At 36.7% G+C, this 13,495-nt stretch overlaps 1 protein-coding gene across 4 annotated transcripts in view; it reads left to right on the top strand.

The window, feature by feature from the left end:
* LOC101582876 (transmembrane protein 56) overlaps nt 1-13,495 on the top strand; it is a 109,490-nt gene that overhangs the window by 35,925 nt on the left and 60,070 nt on the right. For all 4 annotated transcript variants that reach the window (XR_002822013.1, XR_002822012.1, XM_023720253.1 and 1 more), the window contains exons 2-5: nt 26-191; nt 5,289-5,378; nt 6,387-6,445; nt 9,182-9,276. Coding sequence is in view for 2 of the 4 variants with exons in the window: in XM_023720253.1 (XP_023576021.1) it covers nt 37-191; nt 5,289-5,378; nt 6,387-6,445; nt 9,182-9,276 (399 nt within the window). In the remaining 2 variants the exon portion in view is untranslated. The remainder of the gene's footprint in view (nt 1-25; nt 192-5,288; nt 5,379-6,386; nt 6,446-9,181; nt 9,277-13,495) is intronic.

The raw sequence follows: 13,495 nt of genomic DNA, 5'->3' as shown, positions 1-13,495 counted from the left end.
TATAGTTGTTGTTTTCTCTTGCCAGGTTGAAGAAATATGGATCTCGACACCACACTGGTCATCAGCACTGTTTGTACAAGCTTTCTCACCTTTCAGTTTCTTTTCCACTTTGTAAGTTACTGGTTTTCTACAAAAGTTTCTTCAGGTTTCAATAGTCTCAGTTTGGAAAAGAAGATAGAATGGAACTCAAGGTAAAGCATATAGAAATGTAATTAACTTAAGCATTATGAAATAAAAATATTTAAAATGATTCAAAAATAACTTTGTGTTTGAGCTTAGGAATAAAAAGAAAGACAAGTAGACAGATCTCCAAGAAAAAAATTTTAAGAACTGTTATATTGAAAGATGATAGAAAAAATTTATTTAATTTTCTGGGGAAGTTGACCAGCTGATTGTGCAAGTGTATTATTTTGAATTTTTCTGTGAAGTATTTATAAGAGACACATATCTGGCAATAGTAACAGAAGTAAACATTCATGAATAGCTTATATATATATAGTACTGGCTAGCTTACAGCTGTTGAAGTGTAAGACCAGAAAACATAATATATAATTAATATATCTATCTTTAATGAACTTTGCATTGTAATTACAACCTTAGATAAATCATTCTTTTATTATCTAACTCTAAAATAAAAACTGCCTAGTGGATTTTTTTAAACAAAATAGTGAAAAAAAATAGTTTATGAATAAATAAATCTTCTGAAGTTTCCATAAGTTGTTTGCAGGTGTGTGTGTGTGTGTGTGTGTGTGTGTGTGAGAGAGAGAGAGAGAGAGAGAGAGAGAGAGACATTAATCTCAAAGTTTCAAGCAAAAAATGACTGATAGCTGCTTCTCTTGCTGTAGAGCATGGTGTCTGTTGAGGATACTGAAAGACAGTACATTAACAAGTGACTGGAATGAAGGAGACAAAGTGCGCTGTCACTGCGCTTAGGTGCACCTTTTTTTCTTTTTTTTTGGCGGTACCAGGGGTTGAACTCAGGACCCTGTGCTTGCCAGGCAAGCGCTTATTCTACTGAGCCATCTCCCCAGGCCCCAAGGGGTGCCTTTATAATGGACCTATCATGTTGATTTTCCACAGTTCAACATCCACTCCATCCACCTTGCTTTATTTAGATACTCTTAATGCTTTAGTAACCAGCAAACAGCTGTCTCACTCGAGCTGGAACCACAGTCACAGTCTTCTGTGGTGGTTCTTTGGAACTTCCTTGGAAAGCATGGTATTAGTGGAAGTTTCACAATCTACTTTGTGGGAAAAGCCAGCTGCAGCTGTGGGTGAATGAACAGGGGCTCCAGCTGGAAGCCGCACCATCTCTGACTTCTTCCTTCCTCCACTCCTTTGCTCTTTAACTACTGCGTGTGCTCCTGCTTCACACGCAGTTGTTCTTGGTCAGCAGTTCACGGTGGATGCTAGCCTGCAGGCTGGGTGCGGCTGCAGAGACGGTCTGCACGGTGCCCTCACCTCCAACATGTGGGGCCAGAGGGTCCGCATAGGCACTCCTGCCCGCCTCCTCTCCGCCCAGGCCTCCTCCAGAGCCAGAGTGCTGGCTCGGTCCAGCATGTGGCCACCAGGTCAGTGGAGCCTGAGAGCTGCCCAGACTGTGTGTGTGTGTGTGTGTGTGTGTGTGTGTGTGTGTGTGTTGTTTACATATTTTTAAGAATGCTAGAGGTGTGATTCTTTGTCTTGAGACTGGCACAGAGGTATTGTTCACATGTGAGGTGCTGCTAATACCATGACCTCAAAAACCTTTTGCACGTTTGAAGTTAGATGAAATGAGAGCAAAAGAATAGGAAAGACAAACATGCTCTACATTTTGAACTCTATTTCCTTTTCACTTTGGTTAGAGCAGGGAAAAGAGTTTTGAGTCTTGGGTAGTTGCAAGCCAGGGATGTATAGAGAGTACCCAGAGTTAGAAAAGCAAAGGTGAAAGCAAGTGATGGAACTGAAAGCTATTTTTGCATTATACAGTCTCATCACTGCAGTTCTGTGATGTAGGAAGTTACCATTTGGGCGCTGAGTTCCTATTTGAGAAAGGAATGTGGAATTATCTAGGATTCATTTAGTTTCCCATGGGGCCCTTTTTATTTTATTTTATTTTTTATGTATTTAGTAGAGGGTCTACAGATCTCACTGTGTAGGTTGGACTCATAGTGATCCTCCTGTTTTCAGACTCCCAAGCGCTGGGATTACAGGCGCGCTCCGCCATGCCTAGTCTTAATCACTGTCTCAGCGCACCCGTGGGGCAGGGCTGCCACGGCATGCCAAGGATTGAACCCTGGCCGCTGCGTCGGCCTAAGCAGGTGCTTTTAGTCCACTGAGTTATCTGGCTGGCCCCGGGCACTTTCTTTTAATCTCAAACTTACTCCTGCTTTCTGCTCCTGCTTGGGATTTAAGCTGTGGGGCAGAAAAGTATAACAAATGAGAAATATGAAGAACAAGAAAATTTTCTTTGCAAGGCACAAAGTTGAGCCTTTGATCTTGAGACATACAAATCATGACAACATACACCATTCTGTCAGGTAATAAGGAAGGTCTCCACACAGACGGGGTGTTCTAGGCTATCTGGTAGAGAAAGACTAGGGTAAACTACTGGAAAATGTGTGTGACAGGTAGTTGTAAGAAGTGGAGCTTACTTGTTGATTCATCTGAAGACATCTATGTATATATTCTATATCGTACAATTAAAGATTTTGAGTTGCTTATGTTCAGTTGCTTACTCATGGCATACAATATCCTATTGTGTTGAAATATAACTAATTTTCAAATGTTTCTCCAAAATTTGGCTATTTTGACTGCTAGAGCTTTATGATTTGTAATAGAAATACATTAAACTTGTGGTTAAATCAGTAACTTTAAATTGTTTTTCTAACATGTCACTCTTTCCTTTAAAAATGCAGTCTCTACTTTTTTTTATTTTATTTTATTTTTTTTTTGCCAGTTTAGCCCCCTGAGGGCAGGGCTGGTGTGGCACGTGGTGCCGGGGATTGAACCGCAGTCCCCTGTGCCTGCCTAAGCTTGCCTAAGCAGGCAGTTTAGACCGCTGAGCTATCTCGCCATAAATGCTGTCTCTATAAGTACAAATATTTCCTTTTAATCTTCTAAAGAGGAAATATTTTATTTTAGGGTTTTTTTTAGATATTAAGGATTCTATATTTTGCTTTGCCAAGAATCTGATTTTAAAGACTAAAATACGAAATTTTTACCAACAGCACTTTCTGAAAGTGTAGACTTCAAACACAGAATACTGTGTCCATGCAAGATGCTTGCCTTTCCTGTTCGGTATGGTGGGAGCTATTTGACCAGGCTAAGCAGCACGTAACTTTTGTCTCTTGAATTCTGTGTGAATTTCCATCCTCTGAGGGCTTATGATGCTTCCTGTTGGCCATGGAACATCGCAGCAGAGAAGGGCATTTGAAACTTGAGTGTCAGAAATAAATAGAAAGTTAATTTTTTCCAAAAGGAAACCTTTCAACTTACTAAAAGTTGAGCTGCTAAATTTTGAGTTAGTACGACAGATTTGTTAGTGAGATTATGCTTTTTCCTTTCATAGAAATTTTGAATAACAGCAGGAGATGTCTGTATGGTTATTTAGATGTAGTATTTTATTTGTTACTAAGGGATTTACATTTTTGTCTTGCTATACACAAATAGAATACAGGTGTGCTTAGTGTGAAAATTCCAGGGTTGTAAATCAGATAAATTAGGTTAATTATTCACACTTCAAAATTATCCTTTGGAATGACAAAGAATTCTTTCTCAGTGATTAAATTATTGAGAATTTCTGTGAATTTAGAATATAACTGGGATTGCATGGTGTACCTGCTTCAGAGTGCAGCATCTGTTAGACCAAAGGTATTGAATTTTCTACTCACAATGAAATTTTTCATATCAAACTTAACACTGGTGCATATATTTCTCTTGATTTGGGGTCATTATAGAAATTCATTCCACATTAGTAATTACTGGTTAATTTTTCATTCTTTATTTCGATGAAAAGAAACTTCTTTGCTTATAAACTTCTAAGTAAAGATATGAGAAATTTGAAATTGTTTGATTCAAAAAAAATCTTCATTGTGGACAGCTGCAGAGCATCTTGCATACTTGAAGTAGCAGATCCTAACAGTTGGATTCAATCATTAAATGAGGGAGATAATTCATAGAAACTGATATTTTTCTTCTAACTTTTTTAAAAAATTGGATACAGGGTCTCACTGCACAGTTCAGACTCATAGTGATCCTCATGTCTCAGCTTCCTCAGTGCTGGTATTACAAGCATGTGCCACCACGCCCGCTTTGAGGGCTGGCACTACCTGTGGTACTGGGATCAAACCTGGGTCCTTGTGCTTGCCAGGCAGGTGCTTAGATCACTGAGCTGTCTCTGCATATCCCTCTTCTTTTATTCCTTTTATAAAGAAAAATATTTGGATCTTGTGAACATTTTGCTTTCATTGAGTATTCATTTCAAATGTGGGTTTTCTAACTCTGTGTGATGGTGCACGTCTGTCGTCCCAGCCTCTTGGGATGATCGTATGAGTTTGAGACCAGCCTGTGCAGCACAGCAAGGCCTCACAGCCAATCAATAAATATGTAGCAAAACGACATAAACTTAGAGTCCTCAGCTTTTCTATTTTGAAGTGCTTACATGAGTCACATTTAATAATGCACATCAGTGTATTTTTATAACTGAAATTTCTGGAGATAACAAATTTCCTTGTTGTAAGCCATCTAGATTGTTTTAAGATGTGCAGTAGGTAGGCCAGAGCTGGAGCTGGAGCTCCATGGCAGAGAGCTTGGCTGGCACATGCGAGTCCGTCGGCTCACGACAACCAGCAGCATGAACGGGAGCTGGGGAAGGCCAGCAGCCTTGGGAGTCATTCTCAGCGAGTGGAGGAGAAGATGCCCTGCAGCAACCCTGTGGGGATGGAGCACAGAGCAGGGCGGAGGGCGCAGGGTGCTGGTCGCTGTCACAACGAGTGCCCAAGACGAGTGACTGCATCACTATGTACGCTTCTACTTTATAACTTTGGCCAAGAAATGATTCACTGGTTTTCTAGCATGAAATTATAGACCTTGGCATTCTTTCTCTTACTCATTCCAGGGTAAAGTTGTGACCCTCAGATTTCTAAATGTCAATTTTTTTTATTGTACTCTCAGATGTTCTTTCCCTCTATGTGTTAGAGCATTGAAGTACTGAGTAATTTTTTCAGTATGTTAAATGTCTTATCAGAATGAGTTAAAGCTTAGTCCAAGGAATCTAGAAACTTAATATGTACTTTGTTTAATTTCAGGGTAGTATCTACGTGCCATTCTTTGGTGATTGGAATTTTGGGCCTGTATATTTTCTTCTTTGATGAGGCAACTAAAGCTGACCCACTTTGGTAAGCTGCTTCTTCCTAAGCTGGTCAATGTGATATGTGCCTTCAAATTGTTAATACAAGTGTCACTTTACTTTAAAACAAAATTTATCAATGGTGTATATGCTTCATTCAAATGCTTGCAGTTAGACTTACTTTAGCAAAGAAGATAAAAATCAGTACAAACTGAAAGAGCCGTTTTGCCTTTATAATATTGTAAGTGTTGTCTGAAACAAGGAGACCACAGTAGGACAGCATACATGTAGTGTTAGGGTACGAGGCCGAGTTATTAGAACCGCTGCTGTCAGCAAGTCTGATTCATTCATTATTTACTGAAATCGTGCAGGTGGCTAGGTTACTGTCTGCTTAAGGCTTTTCCTTCAAATTTTTTTTTTGACTCATTGTCTTGATATGAAAAAGATGAAATGAGAACACAGATGAACACGTGAGAGGACTTTACTACATTTCCCTGAAAATCAGACCAGGTCTCATACAGTTTTGCTCTGAAAGACGCAATGGGGCTTATTTGTAGGGGTGTCTTAATTTTTCATGTAGAATAGTCTATATTCATTCATTTATTCATGCATAAAAACTATATTTATTCAGATACAGTGATGTTATCCTCTTCTGGAACATATTACTCTCCAAACCCAAATTCCAGCCCGAACTTCTTGCAACTCTGTTTCCTTTGCAACTATTGGCCCAATCTCTAAGGTCCAGCAATGGAGCGCTCCTTAAATGAGGATTTTTGTCCATGTCGGCTGTTCATAGTGCAGTGGCAACTCATCTGTCAGTGACTTTATTCCATGACTTATGCTCCTGAGTCAGGACTCCTTGTACTCTGGGCTTCAAAAAGTTTCCATGAGATAAAGCATTAATTGAAGGCCTGTGAGACAGGAGTGGTGACAAAAATGATGATAGCTAAGGATGATGGTCATTATATTTAAACCTCAGAGAAAAAAATGTAGCAGCCATCTGTAAACCGTATATTTTTTAAAAAGACAAACCACCTTTGTCTCTTAATATTTATAGGGGCGACTCATCACTTGTGAAACTGAATATTGCTATCTCTTCAGGCTACCTCATTTCTGGTATGTGGTGTTTTGCTCATTGTCTGACTCTATGTAAGCTCCTCATGGGTTATGCAAAAATACACACTCTGTGCTTTTAGTTTACTTGAGAATAGCTTTTGGAGTTGATGTAGATGAAAATAATATCTGTGATGGTGATAGAATATGATACTCTTTTTCTCTGGCTTCCTGATTCCCACTGTAGGTCTGAGTTGGAATCAGACTGGCTTTTCTTACAGCCAGGCCAAGGGAAGATGAGAATCTTCTATATTGACCGCCATTTGAAAAGACATTTAGACCAACTTAATAAACAAGAGAGACACTCAGAACTGTAGTTTGTGTATTTGTGTAGGAACCATTTAGTAAATTGTAAACTTATAAGGTAACTGAAAGAAAAGCCTACTCAAAATTTTGAAATATGCCCAGCACCGGGGAGGATTAAACAAGAGGATCACTGTGAGTCTGAGTTGCATGGTGAGATCCTGTACCAAATACATTAAAAAAAAAAAAAAAAAGAAAGAAAAAAACAAAAGTGATAAAAGTGATTAATTCAGTAGGAAATTTTGTGCCATTAAGAAGTGAATTGTAAAAGAAAATCAGATTATATCAAAAAAGTATTTCATTAAGAGAAAGAGAAAAGATTTGAAGAGTAATAGTAGATTGTTGGATTATATGTTAGAGTCCAATTAAATAAGTGAATAATGAACACACTGGGAAAGGATTTGCTCGTCTCGCAGAACACAGTATCTCTGACAAGGCTGACACAGACTGTGTAATGCGCTCCAAGCACTGCTCCGTGAGTGCTGTCAGTTCAGAGGTAACTATCTCCAAGAGATCTTCTGAGTGTCTTTCTTTTGGGGGGGGCTCCCCTACACCTTTATTTATGTACAAATAGGTGTACAGTTCCCCCATAAAAGGGTTAGCAACTTGTACTGGAGATGAAGCCCATTTTTGCAGGTTTGGTATAAATAAATTCTGAGAATGTCCTCAGCATAACAAAAAAACAATAGCAACAAACTCAAAATCAGATTATTCTCTTCTCTATTGACCTCTTTCTGCTATAATGATTTCTTTGTCTTAAAGTAACGTTTTCAGAATGTAACAGACGTTATTTATAGTGGAATGTTTGGGAAGTGGAGCAAAATAAAGAACAAAATAAAAATTAAACTTCATTCCATCATCTATAAGTACACTCCTAAATTTTAGTTTTCTCTTTGCTATTTCTCTGGCACATTGAATTTCTTGTTTTACATTCTATTTTAGGTTAGTAATACATGTGTGTGCCACATAGTGCTCACATTCCCTGTGAGAAGCTGGTACCTGGACATAGCACATCACAGTTCCTTTTTCACACATAATATCCCTCCTTCCTCTTCCTTCTCTGTCTCTATTTTTTTATTTTTTAAAGAATACAAAACAGTGATCGAAAAAAACAGCATTAGCAACTATACAAAATTTCACTAAACAAAGTAGTAGGCATCCAACAATGGTTGCTGTCCTGCATGGAGTTGTCTTCTTGATCTTCTCCCTACTCTGAGACAGCTGTCTTCCTACCTCCTGCTGCCTACAGGAGACCTTACGTGAAAGACACTTTATTAAAATATTCCCAAATAAGGTAACAATGAAAAAAGAAGACATAATCAAGAGTAATGAATGAAACAAGCCTTCCTAAACCTAAGTTTATTTATCCTAGAACTATTGCCCAGGTCTAGAGAACTTATCTGGCATGACAAAACCCTGGGTTCAAGCCCGAGAACTGCAAACAGTGAATTTATTTTATGCTCTCCAGAACTTATTACAAAATCATTGTCACATAAATTGGTGACTAAAGAACCTACAGTTAAAATATGTAGAAAAAATTTGGGGGGGGGTATGAGGAAGTTAATTACTAAAAATATTTTGATTTTTTTCTACATTTTGGGGCAGTATTTGGTTTCTTATTCAAATGTGTGATTTAATTCCTCTCTTTAAATATTCATATTTAGTTTTTTCTAGTAATTCTTATTTTATACAAGAAGGTTCCTACATTGTATAGCTGTGGACTCACAAAACCTCTGAGCCCTGCCCTGGTCTCCATTCATGGTGGAGTTTCCCTGTTTATGTTTAACTGTTTCGTAAAGAAAATAATTGTGATAACACTTTATTAATTTCCATTTTATTAAACTATTTTTCTGGAGTATGATAATTAGACTTAGAAGTTTTAAAATTAAGAGTAATTTATACATCATCTTTTTCTTTCTATGTCTTTTTAATGGTCATAGTTCTTGGTGGTTTTACTGTTTTGAATTAATAGTTATTGCATGCTTTGTTAATTTAAAAATTTATGTTGGAAGTTATAAATGAGTTCATTATTTTATATTCTTCCACCATTTTATCAATTTCCATGATTGTAGTTATAAAAATCAGTAATTTAAGCTTACTTTAATCTCTTATTTGAAAGTATTTTCATCTTCTATAATCCCAGAAACAAGTTATACATGTATACTTTCAGCAAATGCTGTATATTACATCATGCATCCTGGGCCCATGCTGGATTCTGGGCGTACAGAGATGCACTTTGATCCTTGTCCTGAAGGAAACATTGTGGGTGACGCAGATACACCGGGGCAGACACTTTATGAGAAAGTGGGTAGCTGGGCTACCTGAGCGACGAACAAAGTGTTGTGACCCAGAGTGGGTGGTGAAGAATTGAATACATGTGAGAAGCAATGCTGCTTTCTTCCTGTGTAATATCTCATCTATTTGTCCTTCTTACAGATTTGTTGATTCTCATTTTCTATTGGAAAGTGATTGGTGACAAGCTTTTCATAATTCATCATTGTACAGCGCTGTATGCCTACTGCTTTGTATTGGTGAGTGCCAGGGTTTCCTGCAGCCTAAGCAGCATGCAAGGTTGCTATGCATGCAGAATCACATAGAAGCAGGCTGAGGCAACAGGGGAATCTTTCCTAGAGACTTTGTCAGAATTCCAAGACTGATTTTTTTTTGAAGAGGTGGTATTACACTATCCTACGTGGGCTGGCCCTGAGCTCTAGGGCTCAAGCAGTCCTCCTGCCTCAACGGTTGTGAATCGAGGTGGGCCTATGGTGCCTAGGTGAAGCGTGAAGTTAATAGAGAACTCTTGAAACATATCAGATGCTAAAGCATATTAAATTCTCTGCCTAAAATTATTTTTTTATATGCAGCTTTATGTCTCTTGCATGTTTGTTAGCTTTCTTTTTTCATAGTTAATTTTTAACCTGTGTAGTACTATACCAACAAGCTTAAGGTTTAGATTTGTAAATAATAAGAGTTAACTACAATTTTCAGTAATATAGTATGGAGTTGCATACTTTTGATTTAAAACTGTGTAACCTCTGGCTTTTTTTTTTTAACTAAAATGTACATGCTATTGCATATTTATAGCTATTTTTAAAAATCAAGTATATATTAATAATATTCTTCATTTTTGACCCACATGAAGGTAGCTAGTAAAAGCGTTTTATCTCTACAAAAATCAGATATATTAAAATACATTAAGGCAGGCATGGAGGTGTATGCCTGTAATCCCAGCACTCGGGAGGCTGAGGCAGAAGGATCATTGCAAATTTGAGACCAGCATGGGCTACAGAATGAGCTCAAGGCCACCTGAACTGCTTATAGCAAGACCCTGTTTCAAAAAGACCCCCCAAAAATATATATTTATATGTGTACATGTGTATATACGTATGTGTGTATATGTGTGTGTGCGCGCATCAGAGCATCTCTCCTGTTAACTATTCAAAGCCACAAATTAACCAGTTAACATATATTTTAAAACTATGCTTTTATTTTTTTGATTTCTTTTTAACCATGCTTCTTTTAATGTATAATCTTGTATCAAAAGGTATCCATAATCACTTTATTTTTCTGAAATAATAGGCTATTTTTTGTATAATTTTCTATTCTCTGTCCTTCAAAATTTTTAATAGATTATGCATAGTTACGAAGCACAAATGCTTACCATTTATAGTTCTTGCTTCTTAAGCACGTTTGCTAAAAAGACATACAAACCGCTCAACAAAATAGCAGTTAATTCTGATATGAGTCTAATATGCTTCAATTTAGAAGTATATCATTTGAACAAGTCACAAATAATCAGTGTACTATAAAAAGGATAAATATAAACTGGCAAAAGATAACATCCTTTCTAAAATGTGAATAATTAGAACCACTTTTATGTGTTGGCCACTGAAATCTCAAGACTTGGCGAACGGCTGCTTATGAAGGGATCGGCGAGTTGAATAGTTATTATGTGAGATGAATGCTAGCTTCTCTTTGACTTTCATCCCTTTAAAAAATCAAATGCATGCTGGAGTTTTGAAAAATAAATTAATGGTTATATTATTCAGTAAGTTAGTAAGTGAACAATCCATTGAAACTTTTTACTAGAGATGGGTACTGTTTTGATATATCTTTCTGTGTTTTTAGTGTGAAAAGTTTATCTTAAATGAATCTGTTAATAGCAAAACAAAATAGAAAAAATAAATATTTATAGATAGAGTTGGTACATTATTTTTATGTCTTACACTTATGCATTGAATATAAAAAGGGTTGTTCGTGTGTAGTGACCTTCCAGCTCACTTTGAATTTTGTTATTCTAAGAAAATTATTATGTTCTGGGTAAATGGTCATGAAATTAGGGAACTGACTGTATTTAGAAAGCACTTTGACTTTAATATTTGGAAACTAGTTAAATATTTCCTTAATTTTATTCAGTGGAACTAAAAAACCAAAGTGATGAGCAGAAGCACACTTCCTGTAGGTTTTCATATATGTCTAACAGTAAAAGTAGTTGGCTAATAAAATTCTTTTGGATATAGAGATATAGATATCTTACATATAGAGATTAGATATCTTACATATAGGTAATATAATGTCTCTCCCTGCTGAATTTTCTGGAGTTAAAAGTATCTTGCACAGTCATTTAGAGCTTATAAGATCCTCTCCTGAATGTATAGATAGGGACAAATCCTCCAGATCTCCCCCTTGATGTTCACTTTCACCCTTAGAGCAAAATACTAATTACCGAGGAAGGCATGGGAAGCTGATCTCATGGGAAAGGGAGAGAACTCATTTATGCTTTGGTGGCATTTTCAAGGGTGACCCACTCCTCTTTGTCACCCTACTTACTTTTTCAGTATGCTCTTTTTTCTCTACAAAAATCAGATATATTAAAGTACATTAAGCCAGGCATGGAGGTGTATGGCCTGCTCCATCTATAGGCAAATCATGCTAGTATATAATGATTTACACTTGGGAAACGCGTAAGCTTCACAATCACTGAGTGTGCATCCTTCTGTGTTATTGCACTAATCTGGCATCAAGTCATTAAACCACTATGCTGCAATTTAGGAGAAAAGCTTGGACTCTAATGGGCCTGTGCATTTACATAAGGATGCGGGGTGTGGCAGAATGCCATAAATTAGGTGAGGATCTCTGGCTTTTGTTTAGTGCGTTAGCTCAGTGCTTATATTTTAAAAGTAAAAGTAAGTAAATATGTACTAAGTAGCATTGAAAAGGAAAGCTATGTCAGATTCAGTGAAGATTAATATAGTGTGACAAAACCTCAACAATGCGTAAAATAAATGCTGCTCACTAGTATTTTATCATTAAGTGCTACCAATGAAAAACTCTTGTTTTAACAGTATTGCCTATTCCCAACTATACCTAACTAGCATATCTCTTTTTTTTTCTTTTATTAGGACATCTAAAATATTAGGTAGCTCTAGTAACTGTTAGAGCAATATTTCAACAGATAACAAAATTACACAATTAGCTGAATTAATGTCAGCTAGTATAGTTCTCAAAGCAAGATTTGACTATTAATGTTATATCATTTTTTCGTTTACCACTAAATTTATATTTAGTAAACCATGTTAAACATCTAGATAATGAAAATTATTTTAAAACATGAATAACTTTTTAAATAATCTTTTTATTACTGAGATAAAAGATTTTGTAAACTTTCTGCTACACTAATGAGCACCAAAATAGCAGAAGTAAGTTTGGGAAATTAATTATTTTATTGAACCTCTATAGCTCACTTGTGATTCCGTCACTGGTAGGCATCTGTGTTGAAGCACAAATATACAAGTAGTTTATGATCATTATTAATTGAAGGATTGGCCATGGTAATAATATTAAGTGAGTAGTTAAAAAAATGCATGTAGTATGTGTACATTCACACGTGTTTTGTTTTAGAATTTATTTCAACATTACTGTTTACTGTATAATGTCTAATATGACCATTTCTGTAATTTACAAACATAGCAAAGCTCCTATTAGCCCCTTCTAAGTTTTTGTTTGGGAGTTCAAGTGCAGACTTCCCTATTTGTACTTTGGTTACTGTGTCATGTCTCTCTTTGGTCACATAGTGTCTCCTTCAATTTGTGTGGTAGAATTACTTTAGATGACCCATCTCTTTCTTTAGCTTGCTTCTTTTTTAAAATTCTTATTTTCTTTTAATACCAGAAAAGGAAATAGTTGAAGACATGGATATAATAATAATAAAACACTATCAGCTGAACTGGCGAGATAGCTCAGCAGACTAAGCGCCTGCTTTGGCAAGCACAGGGACCAGGGTTCAATCCCTGGTCCCCATGCCCCTGCCCCCAGGGTGCGCTGAGCCTTCGAGTCCAGGTGTGGGGCGCACCCCTGTAATCCCACTAAAAACAGGAGGATCACTCGCAGTCTAAACTGCGTAATGAAAAGAAAGGAAAAAGAAAGAAAGATTTTGGGGGCCAGGGAGATGGCTGCGTAGTGGCATAGTGAGATGCTGTACCAAATACATAAAATGAAAAAAAAAAAACCCAAAAACTAATAAAGTTGCCATGTTCACTCTAGTCACTATTTTGGTGTTAATTAGATTTTCTTTAAAAAGCAAGTTTATCATATGGTTTTCCTTATATGAGATACTTGTAATCATTGTTATTAATATAATAATAAAATTCATAGTGGCAGATTTCCAAGGGCTGGGCAGAGGAAATGAGAGTTACTGTTTAATGGACACAGAATTTCAGTTTGGAACTTAAAAAATTTTGAGGATGGGTA

The sequence above is a fragment of the Octodon degus genome, unplaced genomic scaffold (assembly GCF_000260255.1).
Source record: "Octodon degus isolate 3935 unplaced genomic scaffold, OctDeg1.0 scaffold00074, whole genome shotgun sequence".
NCBI lineage: Eukaryota > Metazoa > Chordata > Mammalia > Rodentia > Octodontidae > Octodon > Octodon degus.
The sequence above is the reverse complement of the archived record's forward strand: the minus strand, read 5'-3'. Positions and strand labels throughout refer to the sequence as shown.